General features: G+C 36.7%; 2 protein-coding genes and 1 long non-coding RNA gene across 6 annotated transcripts; all 3 read right to left on the reverse strand.

Annotated features, from left to right (window-relative positions):
• Window positions 1–3,125: 3,125 nt before the first annotated feature.
• On the reverse strand, window positions 3,126–10,409 carry LOC149037706 (leptin receptor overlapping transcript-like 1). The gene is made up of 4 exons (XM_089187997.1): window positions 10,328–10,409; window positions 4,583–4,638; window positions 4,388–4,419; window positions 3,126–3,763 (listed from the first exon to the last, which is right to left on the reverse strand). The coding sequence occupies exons 2-4, from the start codon at window positions 4,617–4,619 to the stop codon at window positions 3,656–3,658; spliced, it is 177 nt and encodes a 58-aa protein (XP_089044123.1). The 5' UTR covers window positions 4,620–4,638; window positions 10,328–10,409; the 3' UTR covers window positions 3,126–3,655.
• Window positions 6,124–7,726, reverse strand: LOC149037707 (uncharacterized). Of its 2 annotated transcripts, none has more exons than XR_016180748.1 (2): window positions 7,405–7,726; window positions 6,124–6,736 (listed from the first exon to the last, which is right to left on the reverse strand). It is a non-coding gene; the product is annotated as an uncharacterized LOC149037707 (long non-coding RNA). The 2 variants fall into 2 exon arrangements; XR_016180747.1 differs by lacking the exon at window positions 7,405–7,726 and adding an exon at window positions 7,190–7,333 and having other exon boundaries at window positions 6,152–6,736.
• A 6,598-nt stretch (window positions 10,410–17,007) lies between the features above and the next one.
• On the reverse strand, window positions 17,008–21,627 carry LOC149037708 (interferon-inducible GTPase 5-like). Of its 3 annotated transcripts, XM_089188001.1 has the most exons (4): window positions 21,228–21,471; window positions 20,235–20,742; window positions 18,648–18,656; window positions 17,008–17,708 (listed from the first exon to the last, which is right to left on the reverse strand). In XM_089188001.1, exons 1-4 carry the CDS (start codon window positions 21,416–21,418, stop codon window positions 17,151–17,153), a joined length of 1,266 nt encoding a protein of 421 aa, XP_089044127.1. In that variant the 5' UTR covers window positions 21,419–21,471; the 3' UTR covers window positions 17,008–17,150. The 3 variants fall into 3 exon arrangements, with proteins under 3 accessions (XP_089044127.1, XP_089044126.1, XP_089044124.1); XM_089188000.1 differs by lacking the exon at window positions 18,648–18,656 and having other exon boundaries at window positions 17,008–17,588; window positions 20,106–20,742; window positions 21,228–21,473; XM_089187998.1 differs by lacking the exons at window positions 17,008–17,708; window positions 18,648–18,656 and having other exon boundaries at window positions 18,838–20,742; window positions 21,228–21,627.
• Between the last annotated feature and the right edge of the window lie 855 nt (window positions 21,628–22,482).

Here is a 22,482-nt window from a genome sequence, read left to right on the forward strand (position 1 = left end):
TGTCTCTCCTGCTTTGGCAAGGGGAATAGGCTACCCAAAAGTAACAGCACATTACTTTGGAAATTCACAAGGGGTTAGACAACACAGTAAACCGAAGGTGAGTGAGCTTTAGGGATCTGACTGTTGGTAAAGCAGACTGGAAGAATTAAACTTAAGGTTATGAATTTCACTATTTTCAATTACTTTGGCAATGACTTGAATCAAGCCAAGAAGGACCATTGAAAATCAAATTAAATGAAGAAATCAGTTGCTGAATCTACTAACTGCAGACATTACCCAGCCTAAGAGCAATACAGCTGTTCACCTATAATTTGAATACAGTATTATGAAATTCTACTCACAATTTCACTATGTGCAAGAGCTATTGGAAGACCTGAAGCAAAATCAAAAGAAAATTATCATAAGCCTTTTAACTTGAATAACTAAATGAAACTGAATACATGTAAATGTTTTTTTTATTTTCAAGTCAAAAGTACGTCTCACTAAGTGAGGTTTTTACAAATTACTTACAATTATAGCAACAAAATGAACTCACCAAACCCTGAGACAACAATTCCAGCAGTGAAAAACATTGCAATTTCTTTAACAACACTGAAATAATGTAAAAAGACAGTTGATATGCAGTAGGAATCTTCTCAAACAACTACACCCATTCTCCGACTCTTCTCTGTGAGGGTCCCCTACAAGAGTCAAGAACAGATTGATAGGAGGACATGCCCAAATGAGCCGATCTATGCAAATAGGAGGGTGTCTTGGTACTTCAATGATTGTGAATGTATGAAGATCATATATGTGAACTGTGGATTAAGAAATAAATATGAAAGCAATCTTTGCAGTAATGAACACTACTTACGCAGTAGTGAGAAATAAGGCCTGAAAAAAATTCAGGCCTGTATGGGATTTGAACCTATACCATCTGCAGTACCCATGCAGTGCTCTAACAACTGAGCTGACAAGCCAACTGGAAGCTGGTCATGATGTAATGTTGGTTTGTACTAAACATGTAAACACTGCCTAAGTAGCACTTAGCTACTTTATTACTGCAAAGATTGCTTCATATTCATTTCTTAAATCTGCAGTTCACATATATGATTTTCATATATTCACAGTTGTTGATTTATCATTTCACAGGTTTCTTTTGAATTAACATAATGACCAGCTCCTAGTTGCTTGTTAGCTCTGTTGGTAGATCACTACACTAGTGATGCAGAGGTCATGGGTTTAAATTTCATAAAGGCCTGAATTTTTTCAGGCTTTATTTTCACTATTGCTTGTGGGTCTAGTTACATGGTTTCTGCAGATAACCAGGTTTTTTGTTACTGATCACCCTTAATTCATTTCTATCCTCAAATGCACCCAACCCTCTTAAGCTTGATAGTGTTCTGCTTCTCAAGGTGCAAGAAATCAACCCCTTCTTCTTGTAAAACACCTTTTCATCAATCTGATGGTTCAGTAGGTGGTTTATGCAAGTTTTCTGGGGCATTAGTTCCCAAAAGCACTTAAGTAGTGTTGTTGTTCGTATCTGTTCTTGTACTATTTTGACTTGCACTATTTTGACTGTGCAAGTTACATGTATTTTATTTAGTTACTCTTGTCTTGACCCATTTTTGTGAGTTAGAAACTTAAGCCATCTTTCCTGTCACAGAGCTTGAATGATATGACAAAATTTAACTATGAAACACTGAAAAAATTTCCAAACACAGTAAGAACCTGCTTTTAAAGACCTAAAATTTGAGAAGCATCCTCGACATAAAAAACCATTCTCTTGCAAAATGGCTTTTGGAATTCCTAGGAAGAAAAGTGTGAATTTTCACCGTCAATTCAGACTGGGAATTCCAAGGAATTCCTAGGAATTCCCAACCATAACAACTCTGGTTCTAAAAACCTAGAAATTCCTAGAAATTCCCAGAAATTCCCAGAAATTCCCAGAAATTTCAAGTTTATAGCCAACAGGACTTGGAATTCCAACTCAGAGAACCAATGACTTACCCTGAAAACCTGCAAATCTAAAAAATTCCTAGGAATTTCATCACTCGGATGTTTATTTGTACCCAATTCATTGACCAGCTCCCAGTTGGCTTGTTAGCTCAATTGGTAGAGTGCTGCACCGGTATCACAGAGGTCATGGGTTCAAATCCCATACGGGCCTGAAATTTTTTTCAGGTCCTACTTACAACTACTAGTTTCAGTAGTGTTCTTAGCTGCGAGGATCTTCTAATTTCATAACATCACATAAATTGTATGACAGACAGTAATATGAATTTCTAATGAAATCTTGTGAGTTAAAGGGTTAATTGCAAAATTGAATAACAATCAAGGGTTCATGTTCTCCAACTGAGCAACAAATAAGTTGTAAAAAACGTCAGTGGATACACATTTATCAATATATAAATGAGTAAACAAATGACTGAATTAAATAATTATTCAAAATAAATTTATATATATATATATATATATATATATTGAAAGTGGGAATGACAACAAATCAATCCATCTAAAAACAGGTAAACAACCAACCTGAAATGACGATTGAGAGGTAATGAAGAGAAATGTAGGAGGCAATGAAGAAGAAAAGGGAAAGCTAAAACAGGTACTCCTCTGGGTGCATGGCAAATGCATTAAAGGGAGGAGTTAGTTGTCATTCACATTTGGGAGTTCAGTTGTGGAAACGGCCATTTAACAACTGCATTGCTTGGTGGAGGCTGGGTGCCTGAGATATTCATGAGCTTCCCCCATTGGCAGCCAGCTCCTAGATGCAGACTGCTCCCATATCTGGCAAATCCTGGCAACCCAGTCATGAACCCCCACGCAGGAAAGGGAAACAGGCACATGTCACACTGAATAAACAGTAGAAAGAGGGAGGGAAGGGGTGGGGAAAACTGCCTGGACAAAGAGCTGCCACTCCAAACAATGATTAAAGTTCATGCTCAAAGCACACGCAAGAATGCCTCAAACGCAGAGTACATGGAATTCCAACATGCACATATGCAAAAACCCTTACCTTCTATGGAAAGCTGATATTGTTAACTCTGCTCAATTGCATTTGATTGCATATAAGGTTCATAATAAGTGCAAATAGTATTTTGTAGGGTTGAAATTGGCATTAAAAAACAAATTGAAACAGATTTGTCTTGAAAACTTTCATTTAATGGTACAGTATTATACAATCATTACAGTTAATCCCTTAAAAGTAAGCTTTTAAAATTTAGCATAATTTGAGCACTTTTTCCACTTCAAAGGAAACCTATTACTTATTATATATAGCATATGTGCCCAGAAATTTCACTCCCATGACCTAATGAGAAAATTGGGAGGGCAACATGATTCATTTTTTGTCAGGGACTCCATCGCTTATTTTGTGGATGTCACTTAAACTTAATGTCTTCCCTTTTCCTCCCTTTAAAGAACCAGGTTACACTAAATAATCTTCTAATTCTCTCATCAGAAGCCCACTTGCTTCTGTCAATTTTAACAAAAACTGTACATCCAATTCTAATTGGAAGTTCTCTTTTGAGGGCCTGAAACATTTCAGAATATGGTTCTGATGTTATCAAAAAGTTAAATTGTTCACAAACCTCAATCATTCTGTACAAAATGATAGTTGCAATACTTTATACACTTAAAAAAAAATGAGAAGTGTACAACTGGTGTCTCTTTAAAAGCCCCAGTCATCTTCACCAGAGAAAACAATAAAATAAATCAGAATTGTTGCAAAGATGAAGACATTTCCAGATGACACCAATGCCATAGCTCCCCATTTTATCTAGACATGGAAGAGAAACTCTAATAAGCAAAAAAAAAAAAGAACTTTGAATTGAAAGGGTCCTGCAGAACCCTGATCAGTGTAACTTTGTTTAGTTTTTGGGAAAAATAAACGTATTTCTAAAACCCTCAACTCTCTGCAAAAGGTAAATTAATTGGGTATTGGGACACTATTGTGGTTCTAAAAAGAAATGGGGTGGGAGGGGAGGGGGGGCAAGGCTAAACTTAGCAAGGGGGGGTTGTGATGAACTAAAATCCCATCCAGGGGGAGTAGAAATACTCCATGTCTCTCCTGCTTTGGCAAGGGAAATAGGCTACCCAAAAGTAACAGCACATTACTTTGGAAATTCACAAGGGGTTAGACAACACAGTAAACCAAAGGTGAGTGAGCTTTAGGGATCTGACTGTTGGTAAAGCAGACTGGAAGAATTAAACTTAAGGTTATGAATTTCACTATTTTCAATTACTTTGGCAATGACTTGAATCAAGCCAAGAAGGACCATTGAAAATCAAATTAAATGAAGAAATCAGTTGCTGAATCTACTAACTGCAGACATTACCCAGCCTAAGAGCAATACAGCTGTTCACCTATAATTAGAATACAGTATTATAAAATTCTACTCACAATTTCACTATGTGCAAGAGCTATTGGAAGACCTGAAGCAAAATCAAAAGAAAATTATCATAAGCCTTTTAACTTGAATAACTAAATGAAACTGAATACATGTAAATGTTTTTTTTTATTTTCAAGTCAAAAGTACGTCTCACTAAGTGAGGTTTTCACAAATTACTTACAATTATAGCAACAAAATGAACTCACCAAACCCTGAGACAACAATTCCAGCAGTGAAAAACATTGCAATTTCTTTAACAACACTGAAATAATATAAAAAGACAGTTGATATGCAGTAGGAATCTTCTCAAACAACTACACCCATTCTCCGACTCTTCTCTGTGAGGGTCCCCTACGAGAGTCAAGAACAGATTGATAGGAGGACATGCCCAAATGAGCCGATCTATGCAAATAGGAGGGTGTCTTGGTACTTCAATGATTGTGAATGTATGAAGATCATATATGTGAACTGTGGATTAAGAAATAAATATGAAAGCAATCTTTGCAGTAATGAACACTACTTACGCAGTAGTGAGAAATAAGGCCTGAAAAAAATTCAGGCCTGTATGGGATTTGAACCTATACCATCTGCAGTACCCATGCAGTGCTCTAACAACTGAGCTGACAAGCCAACTGGAAGCTGGTCATGATGTAATGTTGGTTTGTACTAAACATGTAAACACTGCCTAAGTAGCACTTAGCTACTTTATTACTGCAAAGATTGCTTCATATTCATTTCTTAAATCTGCAGTTCACATATATGATTTTCATATATTCACAGTTGTTGATTTATCATTTCACAGGTTTCTTTTGAATTAACATAATGACCAGCTCCTAGTTGCTTGTTAGCTCTGTTGGTAGATCACTACACTAGTGATGCAGAGGTCATGGGTTTAAATTTCATAAAGGCCTGAATTTTTTCAGGCTTTATTTTCACTATTGCTTGTGGGTCTAGTTACATGGTTTCTGCAGATAACCAGGTTTTTTGTTACTGATCACCCTTAATTCATTTCTATCCTCAAATGCACCCAACCCTCTTAAGCTTGATAGTGTTCTGCTTCTCAAGGTGCAAGAAATCAACCCCTTCTTCTTGTAAAACACCTTTTCATCAATCTGATGGTTCAGTAGTTGGTTTATGCACGTTTTCTGGGGCATTAGTTCCCAAAAGTACTTAAGTAGTGTTGTTGTTTGAGTCTGTTCTTGTACTATTTTGACTTGCACTATTTTGACTGTGCAAGTTACATGTATTTTATTTAGTTACTCTTGTCTTGACTCATTTTTGTGAGTTAGAAACTTAAGCCATCTTTCCTGTCACAGAGCTTGAATGATATGACAAAAGTTAACTATGAAACACTGAAATAATTTCCAAACACAGTAAGAACCTGCTTTTAAAGACCTAAAATTTGAGAACCTGTCGGGCTGAAACTTCCCAGTTAAGCATCCTCCACATAAAAACCATTCCCTTGCAAAATGGCTTTTGGAATTTCTAGGAATAAAGGTGTGAATTTTCACGGTAAATTCAGACTGGGAATTCCAAAAAAATTTTAGGAATTCCCAACCATAACAACTCTGGTTCTAAAAACCTAGAAATTCCCAGAAATTCCAAGTATATAGCCAACAGGACTTGGAATTCCTCTCTGGAATTTCTCTGAGTTGGAATTCCTAGGAATTCCTAGGAATTCCTAGGAATTCCAACTCAGAGAGCCAATGACTTTCCCTGAAAAGCTGCAAATCTAAAAAATTCCTAGGAATTTCTGGGAATTTTCATGAATTTTTAGGAATGTTTAAGAATTACTGGGAATTTTAAGCAAAAATTTGAGGCTAATGATATAAAATAAATACTTTAAATTTAAAAAAAAACCCAGCTAAAATTCAAGTATTCAATGAAATTTATTTAGAAGCTTAATTAAGGCTTACATGTAAAATATTTTTGATTAATTATTAACATCATTGTGTGGTAATATTAGGATGGAATTTGATTTATTTTTCTTTTCTTGAAAACTTCATATGGATTAATCCTCAATTACAGCTATTCATATAAAATAGTCCTAATCAATCATCAAATTTGGTTTGACACAAATTGTGAATAAAATCTGTTGATTCTTTTCCATAAAATACAATATCTTAAATTATATTTGAAAACCAAGCACTCTTGGGAGTGAAGGGGTTAATTACAGATAAATAAAATTGATTTTTTGATTTAAGTCTTGTTGTAAATGTAACAATAAATTAGAGTGAAGTTATCCTAAACTGCAAACTTAGCTGCTGTTTGTATTTTTTTCCCTGGGCTCACAATGAGTTGGCCTTGAATGAGGTTGTCTACAAGAAGCTTGACCATTTTGTATCTGGATTCCACAACATCTGAATTTGAAAAAAAATATATATTTAAATATATATATTTAAAGCTCAGACCAGGCCTTTAAGATGGCTATAAGGAAAAGGGCATTCATTGGATTCTCAAATTGAGAATTTAGTACATCTCTCTCATAGATTTTACTAAAAGAGGGCTGAATACATTATTTTGTTTTTACCATGGAGGGCTTCTTTATGTAATAAGGTTTGTTTAATAACAGTTCCTATTGTGAATCTTGAATGTTCCCAAACGTGACTGAAGGAATCTTGAAACCTTACTGATAGGTTTATTTCATTGTAAAGCACAAGCTTAAGAAACTGCGGCATGCAAGTGACCGATTCGATTCTCAGAGTTATTCTAGTTTCAGTTACGCCGAGGGTTATGTAAGCTTAATTCAACCCGCTACATCTATTCTTTTATAAGATTTTGATCACGTAACGAATATCGCAATTTTTACATACCACAAACTTTCAAAATCGTAGCTTTACAGATGGCCACTCGACCCTTGTTTGTACGACCCCTTGTTTCCATCGCTCTGACGAAGGGCTAACGCTCGAAACGTCAGCTTTTTTACCCTTTACGGTGGCTAATTTACGTTTTCAACCCAGTTGTTAACACTAAATTACCTGCTATACTCTCCCACCGATGCAGCACCACAGTTTCCTTAGAAACTTACCCCTTTATTCCCTTGTTTGTACCGGTCAATATGTCAACTGTTGTCCCTTCTTTTAACTCCACGGCGCCAACGACTTTCTTTTCTTTTAAAACACTCACGCTGTTCTCGTTTTCCCATTGAACCACAATAAAAGCTATCTTTAGAAATGTTATATTAAGCAAAACAGTTGAGAAAAGCGATCAACCGATGAGAAGTACATTCAAAGATGAGCGCCAAATGGAGTCTTCTTTGTTTCCGATCACGGGCATGATCACGTGGATCTTTTAGGACTTGTCATTGGCTAGCAAAGTGAATCCGCTGGCTTGCCGATTGCAGTGTTAAGAGAAGCGAAAAACTTTACTCTGACCTATCTGACCGGTTTTCTGCCTCTAGACGATGGATACCTTGGTGATATAAATAATGATGTGAGCTCACTCCATGTATAAATAATCGACAAGAATCGATCGTATTACAAATGCACGATTTGTGGCCGAAAGTTGTCGCGGAAACAAAGACTCGAAACTCACTCGAGTTGTGTTCATGGCAAAGGTGAGAAATAACACAAGGCAATCACAGTTTTGAATGCGACTACAAATCGTCTTTTACCCTCATATTTATAAAAGAAGGATACCACATTAGGAAGTATAAGAGATACATAGATGATCCCAGTGTACCAGTACCTAAATCTACAAAGCTTGACCATAGCAAGCGTTCAGCAACACGTTCCAACACCGCCATCTCGATTCCTCAGTCAGTCGTTTCCACTGAACTTAAAGCAGTGGTGACAACAGAGTAGAGTGCGTCTTACAAAGGAGAAACATTTGTACAAGAGACAGGAGTAGCTATATGCGATTACAGAGGTGCGTTGGAACTCTGGTCCACAAATAGTTATGCACTGTCTCAAGTATAAAACAATTTTGTTGATAGCTGACAGACAGAGAAGAACAACAAGTAAACTTTAGAGCTGTTATTATTGAAGTGTGACTTGCACTTTTCATTTTTATATAAAGTAGGACTTGTATTTTGCACCAAAAATAAAAAGATGTAGTATTTTTTGGGAGATCCAGTGATTGGGACATTTAAGAAATTAAGTTATGAAAGGAAACTTGGTTGGTACTTCTGACTACTAACAAGTCTTGTTAACAAATATTTTCAGATCAGAGTTTCAAATAAAGTAAATTGAAGATGTCATTTAAAAGGTGTTTTTTCTCAAAGGGACATTGACTACCCCTTGTCTGCATGCCAAATATTTGCAAAGTGTGTGGATGATCCACAAGTATTGGAACTCTTACAAAAATGTTTTGTAAGAATAAAAACAGCAAAACAAATTACAGCAATTAGTCATGAAAACAGAGCAAAAATCTGGAAAAAAAAGCAACAACAATCATGAAAAAAGAAAGATTAATTAGGTGTTGAATTTGTCTGTCTAAGGCATGAAATTTCTACTAAAAATGATGTCAACAAAAAGTCTCTGACAGTGTTTGAGGCAACTGAGCTTGACTGTTCCAAGGTTTTCTAACAAAGGCAACCAGTAATGTAGGCTAGGGAAGTAACTTATGTTCATAACTAACAAAGTTCTTTAAGTGTAGATAACAATGTAATTATTGTTAATTATTGTGGAAGTTGTGTACCAAGGAACAGCTAATGAATGTTTGATGATTTTGGCACATCAGTGAACATGAGACTTTAATTTGTATCACAATAAAAATATTTTTTGATCATGGAATCCAAGAGTCCTTTGAGGTTAGAAAGCAAATCTGTGATATGAGTACATGGGATTAATTGGCAATTTCCATTTAACATAACTGACTGCTGGTTCATTAGAAAATCCATATGAATGTAAAGATTTACTAAAACTTAGTTTGAATAATAAATTTCATGATCTTTAAGTTATAAACATATACATGTATGTATATCTCTTGGTAAGTTTTGTATAGCAGACCTTTTATTGAGCCAAAGTTTTAAGCCTCTGAAATGACTCCTTTTCTTAAAACCTTCACATTCAAGGTATTGAGAATTTCTTAGAATTTATGTGGACCTCAGGGTATTTAAATTGCCTCAAACTCAATTCCCAGAAATTCCCAAGAGTTCCACACTTCTTGAATTATAGGTAGTTTGTATAGCTGAGAATTCCTAGGAATTCCAAGTCGTCACAAAACTGGAGTCTTCCTTTCCCAGAAATTCCCAGTAATTCCAAGCTTTTTAAATCAGAGTTAATTTGCATAGTTGGGAATTTTTGAGAATTCCTAGGAATTCCCAGAAAACTGGGAATTCAGTTTGCAAGGGTTATTTGCATAATTGGGAATTTTTGAGAATTCAGTTCGCAAGGGTTGTAGGGTAAAATCTCAATACAGCTTGGTTCTCATTTTCTCAACAGTAAATCACATGCAATACAAAAACTGTAATAAAAACTACCCAGAACACCGGGTGAGTTAAAAGACTAACACTGTGCTGATAATAGCTCCATAGCCACACAACATACCCAACTGTGTGAATAAGTTAACCAGGCAAGGCACTATAGGGCTGGCATACAGCACTGTATTACACCCACATCCAAGAATACACTAGTTGTTTATTTTGTTTTTTTTGTAAACAAGAATTAAGACCCTGATTAAGAACACAAGTAGCCTAATTTCAAAGTAAACATTATTCATATCAAGAAATTATGGAGGCTAATTTGAAAAAATACCAACAAAGGTTCTAATCTGTTGGTTTCTGTTACATATTGCAAGACAAACAAATTCAATCTGAGTATTGAATACAATCTCCAATTAACTGCAGACAAGGTGACAAATTTAATTGACTGAAATGCAGTCATCCATTCTGCTGCTGAAATGATGTCTCCTAATTTATCTATTCATTTAAAATGAATCTATTTTTTGGTTCACGAGCAGCCGCTTTTCTTTCGCCATATGTTAATTTTTTTTATAGTGTAGTTGCTTACCTGGCAGCATTTGACGAAAAATCTTCTCAAAATCTTTTGGCAATGACAGTTGGTATTGGGTCTAAGGCATAAAAAAAAAAACACTGCAAGGAGAACAGCAGTATTCTCATTATGAATAAAATAAAATCAACTGTCTCATCTTTAATTGAAAAGAAATTTCAGTCTAAAAGGTTCAATTCTTTGAAATGAGGAGGCAGTATGGTTGAGTGGTTAGGGTGCTGCAATTGTGATCTGATAGTCCTGGGTTTAAGTCCTTGGTCTGCCTCCTACCAGTTGGAATTTTCAAGCTCTTCCTGTTAATTTGAGTATTTTTTTTCCCTATAATAAAGATCACATGACAACTAGGTGGACAATCAGACATGGTTTGATGCTACTCTGGTTTAAAAATTTAATGAATGTAACCAAGAACATTTTGACACTCCTGTCTAGTGCCTTCATCAGGGTGATCTAAATGCTGTAACAAGAGGTCCTTTTATACGCTCACTAATGAGCTGCCCTTTTCTCTGACGAGTAAATAGGTGTCAGGAAGGAAGCCACCATCATCATGATTAAAAGGAGCGTGAGCAGAGTTGATATACTAGGCTTCCAAACAAAGGCGTTGGGGTTACGTCGATTAGTGGTGATAATTTTAGAATTATCCCACCCAATTGTGTGACTGGATTAAGGCATGTGTGCTCCGACAAAGCTGAATTTTCTTTTTTGCAAAAGAAGACTGCTTTTTGATGCTCTTTCAAACGTGTACCAAACTGACACTTGGTCTGTCCAATATACTCATGATCACAGTCATTGCGCGGAATAGAATAAATAGCTTTGGTTCATTGTTCTTTTGTGACAGGATCCTTAGGTTTGGTTTGGAAAATCTTTAATCCACTGCTCATTCATCCAGAGATGGACGACAAACCCCGATGAGGGCAACACCCAGTAGTGATGGTAGCAGGTGAAGATGTAAATTGGTGTAATGAGCTGTTTTCTTCTCTCCACGAGCTTATGCTCTAAATGTAACACACACTTCCCGCCCAGGAGGAGACGACCTATTCCGACACGTTTATCTGTTCTAATGAGCCGTTGTGGCTGTTTGAGGAACATTTTGTAAGAAAGCTGGCTTTCATACTATTTACGGTGGCCAATTTACGATATCAACTCAGTTGATAATATTAAATTATCCGTCTATACTCTCCCACCGACGCAGCACCACAGTTTCTCTAGAAACGAACCCCCTCCTTTCATAGAGTTTGTCGCCGTCCTCTGCTTTTAAATTAACCTAGTTGGACTTTTCTGTTAGTTTTTTTTAAGTATTGCCTGATGGAGGAATCAGACTATAGAGGCCAGGCTACATCGCCGAATGGACCAGCGCCGTCTTTGAGAGGTAGAATAAGCTGAAAAGTACTTTGAATAAATAATCACACAGATAGAGTGTCGTACAACCAAAACCCAAAATGAGTTACACTAGGCCAATCAGAACACCAAGGAAAACATCACAAGCAGCCAATGGGAACTCAAAGCAAAACCAAGCAGTCGGCATTAACCGCGGGAAAACGCGGGTGTCCAAGTCATAAGATTGATTTTAGTTTTGCAACTGATCGGTTGAGAGGGTGACACTTGATTTCTTAAACAACCACTGAACGCAGTAAAGCAAAACCAATGCAAAACCAATGCAAATTTCACAAGTATCCACAAGTTTTTCATTCAATTTTCCTTTCAGTCATATTTTTTTAATTTTAATTACTGTGACTCATGTCAAACTACAGCAGTCATAAAAACCCTCACTTTTAACCACCGATATAGCTGGGTTAGGCGTTCTGTCCCACACGACTTTACTAATTTATTGCGTTTAAATCATGCCCAAATGCAGGGTTGTATGTTCTTTCGCAAGTGTTATTATTTTTGTTTTAGATTTGCTGGATTTGGGAACGAAACTTGGGAAGGAACTTCTCACCAACGTTTCAGCAGTTGCAAGGTAAGTAGTTCAAAATCTGATTTCTCCTTCTTCGTTTAAACACTTTACTAAAAGTGATGTGTTTCGGTATAATTTAAGTGTCAGAATAAAACCTCTATACAACCACCGTCAAAACCAACTCAGGTGGTTAAATAACTTTTTCCATCATCCTCCAGGCGTCGTTCATCCAGCGACAGCGATAGCGCACATTCTTCACGACGGGACAACTTTTGTCTAGTACAAAAGAATGTATTTCGCCATTTCCCGATGAACAGCTTTACCGTGCTGGTAAAGCACGGTAGAAGCACATTTCTATGAACATTTGTAATACAAATAAATGCCCCTGCAATAGTACACTATAGTGGCATCAACTAGAAGAATATTCAAGAAAGTTCCAAAGCGTTAAATCAGAATGCCACAGTACCCACATTTCATGGCAGAAATATCCAAAACTCCCTCTTAATGTCTCTCTCCGTAACAACACTGTAACTGCGTATCTGAGAGTCCCCGCTGGCTAAATTCCCTAAATGGACGACTAGAGACTAACACATCTTTAGCTAGGAAAGAACTGAAGGGAATGTTCCAGGTCTGTTCTGATTACCGTTGGTTAGTTTTCAATATTAAACCTGTTCATCAATGAAACAAGATAACTAGCATACAAGAGTCCTGAAATGTTTATTTTTAAGATGAGTTATTGGCCAACTTTGTTACGGAGGTCTCATTTTGACAACAAAGGTTGCACATGTAACCTGAGGATTTTAGGAACTGAAAAAACGTCAGCATCATCTCCAATAGTGGCCTGATAGGTTCAGTCATGACTACGTTTACGGGACGAAGTGGAATCGACTTCTGAAGTTTGAGCGACACCTTGGGGGCTTGATTTGGTTGGAATGTATGACTAATACAATACATACATGTAGAGTAACACATTGCTGAGCGTAGGTTTCTTTTGTCCAGTGGGGCATAAAATCCTATTTTCAGTTGGTTGTATTTAGGTTTTGTGGGGCTGTATTTTCAATAAAGAACACAGAAAAATTTATTTGATTGAGGTAGATAGATACAAGGTTGCAAATGGAAGAACCTAGGGGAAAAAGATAGGTGCATTACAAGATCAGAACACAAGCAATATTTTAATGAGTCATATGTTGAGTTGAGTACTCTGAAGTAACATTACGTTCACGTTGCTAATAATTTTTAAGCCAATACGATTTGCAATTTGACCTGGAAGTTTTAATTAACAGAAAGTTCAATAGAGATAGAGTGTCACCATCATAGATTTCAGGAACAGTAATCAGAGACAGAACTTAACTACAACAGAGTTCAATTTACAGGCAAATGCATGATGGTTTCATATGATTTAAAGTACCAGAATCTTTCAAGTTTTCTTATTACTGAAATTGTAATTCATGCAGCGCGTCTACCAAATTCAAGTTATGTGGAGACAGAAAATGAATAGGTGAACTTGACATCATCATGCAGTTGTCAACTTCACATATCATCATGCAAAGTGCTAATCTACCGTACAAAAAGGTCCGAAAAAAAACATGGTAAGCAACTGAACTTCATGTATCACTTTATGTTAGAGCACACAAGAGGACTTGTGAGACCTGCTTCACTCTCATTTGCCAGAACATCATTGAACTTCCAGTACCAATCAAAATTCAGAATGACTGTGACAGTTTGGAACTGATCTGTTAAGACTGTGCTTTTAGGGGATCTACAGACATGATTAGAACCCTGGGTCTCTGAGGATGCCTGATGGTTATCTAATCCACACCAAGTAGCTCTAGCTTCTAACTATAAACGTAAAAAATGTCAGTTCCATTGAACTGTCTTCATGAAAACTCAACAAAGTCTAAGCTTAAGTAATTAAAGTGTACTTTGGTATTCTAAATAAGCACAAGTAAATTTTTCACAAACAACAAATGTTATGAGCTCATAGGGTGTGTCCAGTTTGAAGTATGAGAAATCATGTTATTAATTATTTGTAAAGTATACATGAAAGATACACATTCACAGGAAATCAACAAACTGATAGCAGATAAATTTGACAGCATTGACTAAATAAAGTGTGTGCTATCAAAATTTGTCCTTCAGTTGAATTCTTATTAAGGAATGCAATTTTGTTAGTGTTTATCAATAAACATAAAAGTATCAAAGTTTTTGTTTATTTTGGTCAGCTACTGTGTATATCTATCAGCACAACCTACTTTGTGTAAATCTGATTGGTTTTTAATGAGATCAATTGTTGCTGAGCCAAGGTTACATTTGTACATGAGTTATTGCTTTTGAACTAGTGATACATGAAAAAGGCACCTAGCTGTTTTCAAATAATAAAAAGAGTGTAATTTTTCATGTATATCAGTACTGTGATAATTTCACCGAAACCAAACAAGTAACTGACAAGGAGTTGTAGTCTACCAAACAAGGCCTAATACACATGTATTGCTATCAAGTATAAATACCAATGTTTATCTGAACCATTATAAAGAGAATCTAGAAGACTTCCAAGCTTACAGGAAGTCATGAAATGTTAAGGTCTGAATAATTCAGGGTATTACTTGGAAAACATAACACTAATCACATTTCAGTTGTAACATTAAAGTACTAGGCTCCTATTCAAATTTTAATAAGAGCCAAATCACTTTGTTATTGAGTTTCAATGGATTACTTTCCCAAAGTTTGGAATCAATCACAATAGGCATTTAGCACCATGTTAACGACAAAGCACAGTTTCAAGTTAGGCGTTAGACGTTTGAGACTTTGATCGGTTTAGTTATGTAAACATGAAGGAAGAATTTCATTTGAAGAGGCCGTCAAATTGAATTTCCAGACACCAGAAGTGTTTGATTTTCTAATGGCAACAAAAAGTCATATTTTCACTCACTGGCTAAAAATTGTTTATTCAATTCTTATTCGATGACATGTAATGCCATGGGTGGCAGGGTATTCTGCGCGCAGTTTAACAAAAATTGTATCTTAGCATGTACTAAAAAGAGTGGTTAAATAATTTTCTTACTGAGCATGTGGTATGAACAGAAATTCAGGATAAAAAAGTTTCAATGTGGCGCAACCTGCACTAAAGGTCCAGACCGTGAAATGTTGGCCTTTTAGAGCACAACTCCTCGCTGAAATCCGCACTTAGAAGACAAACCGATTGTAGGAGAGCCGACAGTTTGAACTCTCCAGGAGAAATGAAGTCTTTGTTTATTAAATCACAATAATAAAAACGAAATACACCTAACTAAGCCAAAGGTGACCCATTTCCTTAATTATTACAATTCATGTTATCTACTGGCCTGTTAAGTTATGACAAATTCTAAGTGGTGTCAGATTAGGTTGGTGAGAGGCTAAATGCCGGCTTTTATTTGGTGTGGGATGCCTTTAATTTTTTACCAAACATTAGACTGAGACAATGCGACAATAAAATTCAGATTACGGGGAAAAATGTATTTATTTAATAATTCAACATCACGTGAAACACACTGAAGTAAACGAACTACTCGAACTTACTCGTAGAAACATTACATCTTTTGAAATGTCGACCTGCTATCGATAAATTTCGCCAGAGAATCAACCCCTGATCTTAAAGCATTGTCCTGCATTACGTAAAGGTGATATATCCAAGCCAATTTTTTTCAATAACTCTTAGAAATGTAGGCCCAAGGACAAAGAGGCAAGACTATTAACATTATCTTTTGACGAGAGGGTAATGCATGTTTAATGTGACGAGTAAGACCGAGTCATACTCTTTGATCTGAACAGTTTAAAGGAAACGAAAAACCCGCCGAGAATATTTTTGAGTTATTTGAGCAGGCGCTATGTTTAAAGAACATGAGTAAAGCACGAGCCACAGGCAAATGGTTCTTACACTTTTCGGGTGGAACGAGTTTTCTTGCGCCTCGCTCCAAGGGCTAGTTTCGTTTGGTTTGCTACCATCAATTTTCTTTTTTTGGTTTTTTTTTCTCCGATTTTTCGTTTCCGTCAACAAGGTGTCAGTTATAAAAAAAAACTTTCGTTTCCGTCAACAAGGTGTCAGTTACAAAAAAAAAAAAATTTTCTTCTCCGTCAACAAGTTTTCAGTTATAAAAAAAACTTTTCGTTTCCTCAACAAGGTGTCAGTTATAAAAAATACTTTTCGTCTCCGTCAACCAGGTGTCAGTTATAAAAAACTTTTCGTTTCCTCAACAAGGTGTCAGTTATAAAAAACTTTTCGTTTCCTCAACAAGGTGTCAGTTATAAAAAAAACGTTCGTTTCCTAGGAACAACTCGATAGCTATAAAGAATGAGTAAAGGATCAAATTCATTCAAGAGCAAATTTTTTTCATTAAGAAGTCCAAGAAAATTCAAGTTGAAATTTCCACCAAGAATAACTAGGTAAATAAAGAGACAAACAATTCTTTGGTTGTTGGTTTTAACTGTCTCATTCCTACCATTTATCGTTGTTTTTTCCCTAATTTTGACGTGCATTAATGTTTTAATCATTCGTGTGATGTACTAATCCTTTCAAACAACTTTTTGTTTAATTTTAATCCTTCAGTCAATTTATTTCCCAGAAAGAGAGAAAATAATTGAAAATAATTGACTGCCACTATTTAAAACTTTTATATTGTTTCCGGAATAGAAGCATCCTTTATGATATTCCTACAGACGATAACAGATCCTATGACTATAAGCCAATGTGAGAACTACTGCTACGACATGACCGTGTCATTTAACTCTAATACTGAGTTACTGCTGAATATCTGTGAAAAAAATGTTTGTTCGTACATAAGCAAAAACAACACTAAGTTAAGTTCACTCAAAATTAGTCGATTTCCTCTAATCCTTCGGCTTGTGATTGCGGTGCACAGAAAAGAAAATCGTGGTACAGATCATATATCAAAGTTAATGGGATCGAACGTTATCTAATGATCGCTCCAACACCCTAAGTGCAATTTCTTCTATTTTCCCTAACCATTTCGAAAGAAAGTAGTATGTTGCGCCGTACGACAAGGAACTGGCTATAACTATGCCAATAAACGGTATGTAGCGAGAGAATTCCTCGACGACATCCTCGGTAGCGTAGGCTGCAACAAGCCCGCCAATTCGCATGGCACTACCTAGCGCTGTACTCCATGACTTTATCTCAGTTTGGGTTTTGAAACTCAGCAATGAAAATTCATTTGATCCTTCTTGTGGGAGATTAAGCTGGCTTATGTATAAGTCGATTTCTCTTTTCATCAACACGATATCGGCCGTAATGGATACCCCGGGAATTGGAACAGCCGCAGTCACAGCAGATGCAGTAGCAGTATACTTGATGCGCTTTTTAAGAAATTCAACCTTCTCCTTCAGGATATTTTTCGACAAAATTAAGGCATTATCAACGGTCAGAATGAGAGTCTCTCGTTGTCGTTGCGGCAATATAGCTAAAATTGCTTGGGTCAGCTCATCAAATTGATACTTGGCAGTATAGTGGTTGCTTAGGCTCTTCAGTGTTGATCATCTCCCAACTGGTAGAGTCAGCCATGTTAAAAACAAAGCGATGTTATTTTGTGATCACAGATGTCGAAAGGAGGAACAAGTCGATGTGCCACTGATAACGTATTTGGTTGCTGTCAAAAGGTTCAAAGTCTGTAGAGGAAATCAAATTCACGTCATGTGAATTCCACGCGAGCGAGTGTTGTTTGGCTAGAAGACAGCAAAAATGCTTCAAAGTTTTTGTAATATGACTCATGTCCTCATGGCCTAATGAGATTTGGGTATGGCGAAATACATCCAAGGATTAACATTCATATGTGAAAGGCGCTTTTTATGTCCATTTACATAGCGTGTGGTGTAGGGGTAATTTTGGCGGCGAGTGGTCACATTTTTAAGTGCAAAATGAAGGAGTGGGGAGGGGTGGGGCAATGAATATCACCACTTTAATAAACAGAAAGACAGCGACCAAAAGAAACGAGACCAAGGCCAACCTTGATGTTGTGGTTTCATCATCAGGCAACATTCTTTTTGATCTGAACAGTTTTAAAGAAACAAAAAAACCCGTCGTGTACATTGTTGAGTTATTTAAGCACACGGAATTCTTAAAGAACAAGAGTACAGCACGAGCCACAGAAAAATGATTTTGCACTTTTCGGGTGGAACAAGTTTTCGTGTGCCTCGCTCCAAGGGTTAATTTCGCTTGGTGAGCTATCATCTATTTTCCTTTTTTTTTTTTTTCACTGATTTTTTTAACTCGCGCAACGGATTTCGCCGACAAGAAGGGACTGCTTGTGGTCTATTGTCCATTTGCACTCTTCGAGAATTTTAAATGCTGACAAATTCGTTTTCATTTTCATGCACAGTACAATGGCAAAAGGCGAGAAACAGGAGTGTCAACAATGTGTCAGTTATAAAAAATACTTTCGTTTTCTAGAAACAGATCGATCGTTATATCAAATAAGTACGGGATCAAATTCATTCAAGAGCGAAGTTGTTTCATTTTCGGGTCCAAGAAAATTTAATCAATGAAATTATTTACTCGTTGAAATTTCCACCAAGAATAACTAACTAAATAAACAGACAAACAAATATTAGGAAAATTTCCCCGAAATTTCTTACATAACATAATACTTCATGGGCTTCTATCACTGATTATAGCAAAACTAACATTACGTGAAAGCGACAATGCACTATCCATGAACAAATTCTACGTTGCTTGAAAATTCTCAATGTACACACTTACGTTGTCTTGTCATCCGGTTTAACCGTCTCATTCCTTACGTTTATCTTAGGTTTTTCCCTAATTTTGAGGTGCATTAATTTTTTTATTATTCGTGTACTGCACTAATCATTTCAAGCTACTTTACAAGCTCCAACTAGCTATTCTATTCATTAAAATATAACTACAAAACTGGCTATTTTTCCTTATTTTCCCGTTGAAATAATTCTTCTCAGACTAAGATATTAGAGGATGCAAATGGAATATTATTCGAAACATTATTTGATTTGCAAATTTCATGTAAGCCCCTAGGAACGTAAAATATTACATTGCTAAAATTTCACGCCATCCTTAGTTCCCCTTTGTTTACGAGCAACGGCGGTCGAGCGTCGTCGTTCAACATTTACGGGTAAAACTGAAGTTTCACTCTCTGTTATAATATATTTTGCAGTTTAGCACTTTTCATGTTAGATTTTGAGACCCCAATATAGCCAATGAGAGCATGCGCTGTTTGGGAAAAATTCAGCTTTGTAGCCAGCCTCCAGGCCAGTTAAAAAAAAGACTGAAGTACTCTTAAGTATGCCAATTGTTTCTACTATAGAGTTATTACTAAATATCTGTGAGAAATATGTTTTTTCTTACAAAAACAATAACAACACTTAGGTAAGTGCACTCAAAGTTAGTCAATTTCCAGCCATGGTACAGATCAGACATCAAAGTTTTTGGGATCGAACCTTTTGCAATGTTTGTGTCAACACCTCAAGTGCAACATCTTCCATTCGTCCTAACCATTCCGAAAGAAAGTAGTATGTTGCGCCGTACGACATGGAACCGGCTATAGCTATGCCAATAAACGGAATGTAGCGAGTGAACTCCTCGAAGACACTCTCGGTAGCGTAGGCTGCAACAAGCCCACCAATTTTCATGGCACTGTCCAGCGCCACAATAAATGCCTTTACTTTAGCCTGGGTGTCGAAACTCAGCAATGAAAATGCGTTTGACCCTTCTTTTGGGAGACCAAGCTGGCTTATGTAAAAATCGGTTTCACGTTTTATCAACAAAAGATCGACCAAAATGGATACCCCGGGAATTGGAACAGCAGCAGCAGCGAAAGCAGATGCGAAAGCAACACCCTTGATGCGCTTTTTAAGAACTTTAACCTTCTCCTTTAGGGTATTTTTTGACAAAATTTTGGCATTATTTAAAGTCAGAATGAGACTCTCTCGTTGCCGTTGCGGCAATTTGGCTAAAATTGCTTCGGTCAGCTCACCAAATTGATATTCCTCAGCAAAGTGGTTACTTATCAAAAAAATTTCTCTCTTATCTTCGAGCAAGCGTCTTTTAATCAAATTTTGCGAAAGGTCCTCTCGTATCTTTTCCAGTACGGCACCTTTATCGAATGAAGGCTTTCTACTTCCCTCCGCATTCTTATCCTTTTCGCTGGTTACGTTAGCTTTTTTTTTTTTTTTCCCTTCGCAGCTTCTCTTCGCATTTACAACATCTTGATCAATTTTTGCGCGAATGTAGAAAAAATTCTTACCAATTGACCGAATTTTCTCTGAAAGTTTCAAGTCGCCAGCATCGAATCGATCTGTGGCGAAGATCAGGTAGGTATGGTACTTATCCAATGGCACATTTTTGCAGTACTTCTCCAGATCATTATTGTACTTTGGACTTGATATCCCTGGTAAGTCCCAAAACTTAATATTTGGGTTGCTGGGATAATGATAGCATTTCGGCTCTTGAGTGCACTCAATAACATCGACATCTGCTGCATCTTCATCAAAGTCTTCCAGTCTATCATAAACAACGAAGGAACTAAAGTCGAAATATTGTTAAATAATTCCTTAGTTTCCAGGGCCTACGGATCTTGATCAGGCACCGCCGCCAGTTTGTGTTTTATTCCTGATCAAGTCCTAGTAGACGAGAAGGCTTTCTTCTCGTTCAATTTAATATCGTGATAATCAAAACATCAATGAAAACGACATATTTACTCCGACGGCAAAATTATCTCTAATTGTGTGCACCTATTGATCCTTGGTTATTTAGAAAGTCATTCATTATGGACAGTAAAAATATAATGACTGATGAGGCGCAATAAAATGAACAGCTGTGGTAGGAGTGGGATAGGTCGAGACACTCTAATTATTGCAAAAAAGTACTTAGGGGGACCTGTAAAAATATGTGATATAAAACAAGCTCTTTTAATTTAAGAAAAGTAACTTATTCTTTACTGTTATGTGCTCAGCACGTCCTCAATCCTTTTGCATCGATGTACTTACCCTCGTATGCGGTTAATGAAGGTAGATTTTCCAGCTCCCGAAGCACCGCATACTGCAAAGTGTACTACGACGTTTTGCCAATCGTTAAGTTTGCTCGATATGTATTCGCCAACTCTTGACACTCCATTTTTCTCCACGTAATCCTGAAGCTCTTTAGCGTTGATCATCTCACAACCAGCAAACTCAGCCATGTTAAAACAAAGCGATATTATTCTGCGCTCAAAGATGTCTACATGAGGAATAAGTCGATGTGCCACTAATAACGTATTTGTTTGCTGTCCAAAGGTTCAAAGTCTATGGGGAGATCAAATTCACATCACGTGATTTCCACGCGAGCGAGTGTTGTTAGGCTAGAAGACAGCAAAAATGCTTCAAACTTTTTATGATATGACTCATGTCTTCAGTCAAAAAGAAGGAGAGGGGAGGAGTGGGGCAATAAATATTACAGCTTTAATAAACAGAAAGACAGCGACTAAAAGAAACGAGACCGAGGCCAATCTTAAGCTTGATGTTGCGGTTTCATCATCAACAAATCAGACGTCTTAGATACTGAAGATTGCGCCGGAGAATCAACCCCTAATCTTGAAGCCATTGTTTTTCATTACGTGAAGTTGATTTTTCAAAGCCAACACATTTTAATAACCCTCAAAAATGCCGGCATAAGGATAAAATGGCAAGACTATCAACATTCTCTTTTGACGAGAAGGTAATATATGTTTAGTGTGACGAATAAGACAAAGTCATACTCACTTTGATCTGAACAATTTAATAAAATAAAAAACCCGCTGAGCACTTTGTTGAGTTATTTAGGCACGCGGCATATATAAAGAACAAGAGTAAAGCACAAGACACAGGCAAATGATATTCGCACTTTTCGGGTGGAACAAGTTTTCTTTCGCCTCGCTCCAAGGGCTAGTTTCGCTTGGCGTGCTAACATCAATTTTTCTCTTTTTTTTTTAAATTTTTTTTAACAATTAGTTTGACTCGCGCAACGGATTTCGCTGAAAAGAAGGGACTGCTTGTGGTCTATTCTCCATTTCTACTCTTTGAGAATTTTTAATGCCGTCAAATTCGTTTTCATTCTCATGCACAGTACAGTGACAAAAAGCGAGAAACAGGAGTGTTAACAAAGTGTCACTTATGAAAAAACTTTCGTTTTCTTGGAACAAATCAATAGCTATATAGAATGAGAAAAGGATCAAATTCATTCAAGAGGGAATTTGTTTCATTCAGAGATCCACGAAAATATGTTCAC

The sequence above is a fragment of the Pocillopora damicornis genome, chromosome 11 (genome assembly GCF_964200805.1).
Source record: "Pocillopora damicornis chromosome 11, jaPocDami1.2, whole genome shotgun sequence".
NCBI lineage: Eukaryota > Metazoa > Cnidaria > Anthozoa > Scleractinia > Pocilloporidae > Pocillopora > Pocillopora damicornis.

Excerpts from the sequence above, each read along its gene's own strand:
- LOC149037706 (XM_089187997.1), bottom strand. The coding sequence starts at position 4,619 with ATGTTTTTCACTGCTGGAATTGTTGTCTCAGGGTTTG. Across the intron at positions 4,420-4,582 it reads AATTGTTGTCTCAGGGTTTG|GTCTTCCAATAGCTCTTGCA; the intron begins GTGAGTTCATTT and ends ATTTTGCTTCAG. Across the intron at positions 3,764-4,387 it reads CTCTTGCACATAGTGAAATT|ATAAAATGGGGAGCTATGGC; the intron begins GTGAGTAGAATT and ends TTCCATGTCTAG.
- LOC149037708 (XM_089187998.1), bottom strand. The coding sequence starts at position 21,418 with ATGGCTGAGTTTGCTGGTTGTGAGATGATCAACGCTAAAGAGCTTCAG. Across the intron at positions 20,743-21,227 it reads TTCATTAACCGCATACGAGG|ACTGGAAGACTTTGATGAAG; the intron begins GTAAGTACATCG and ends TGTTTATGATAG.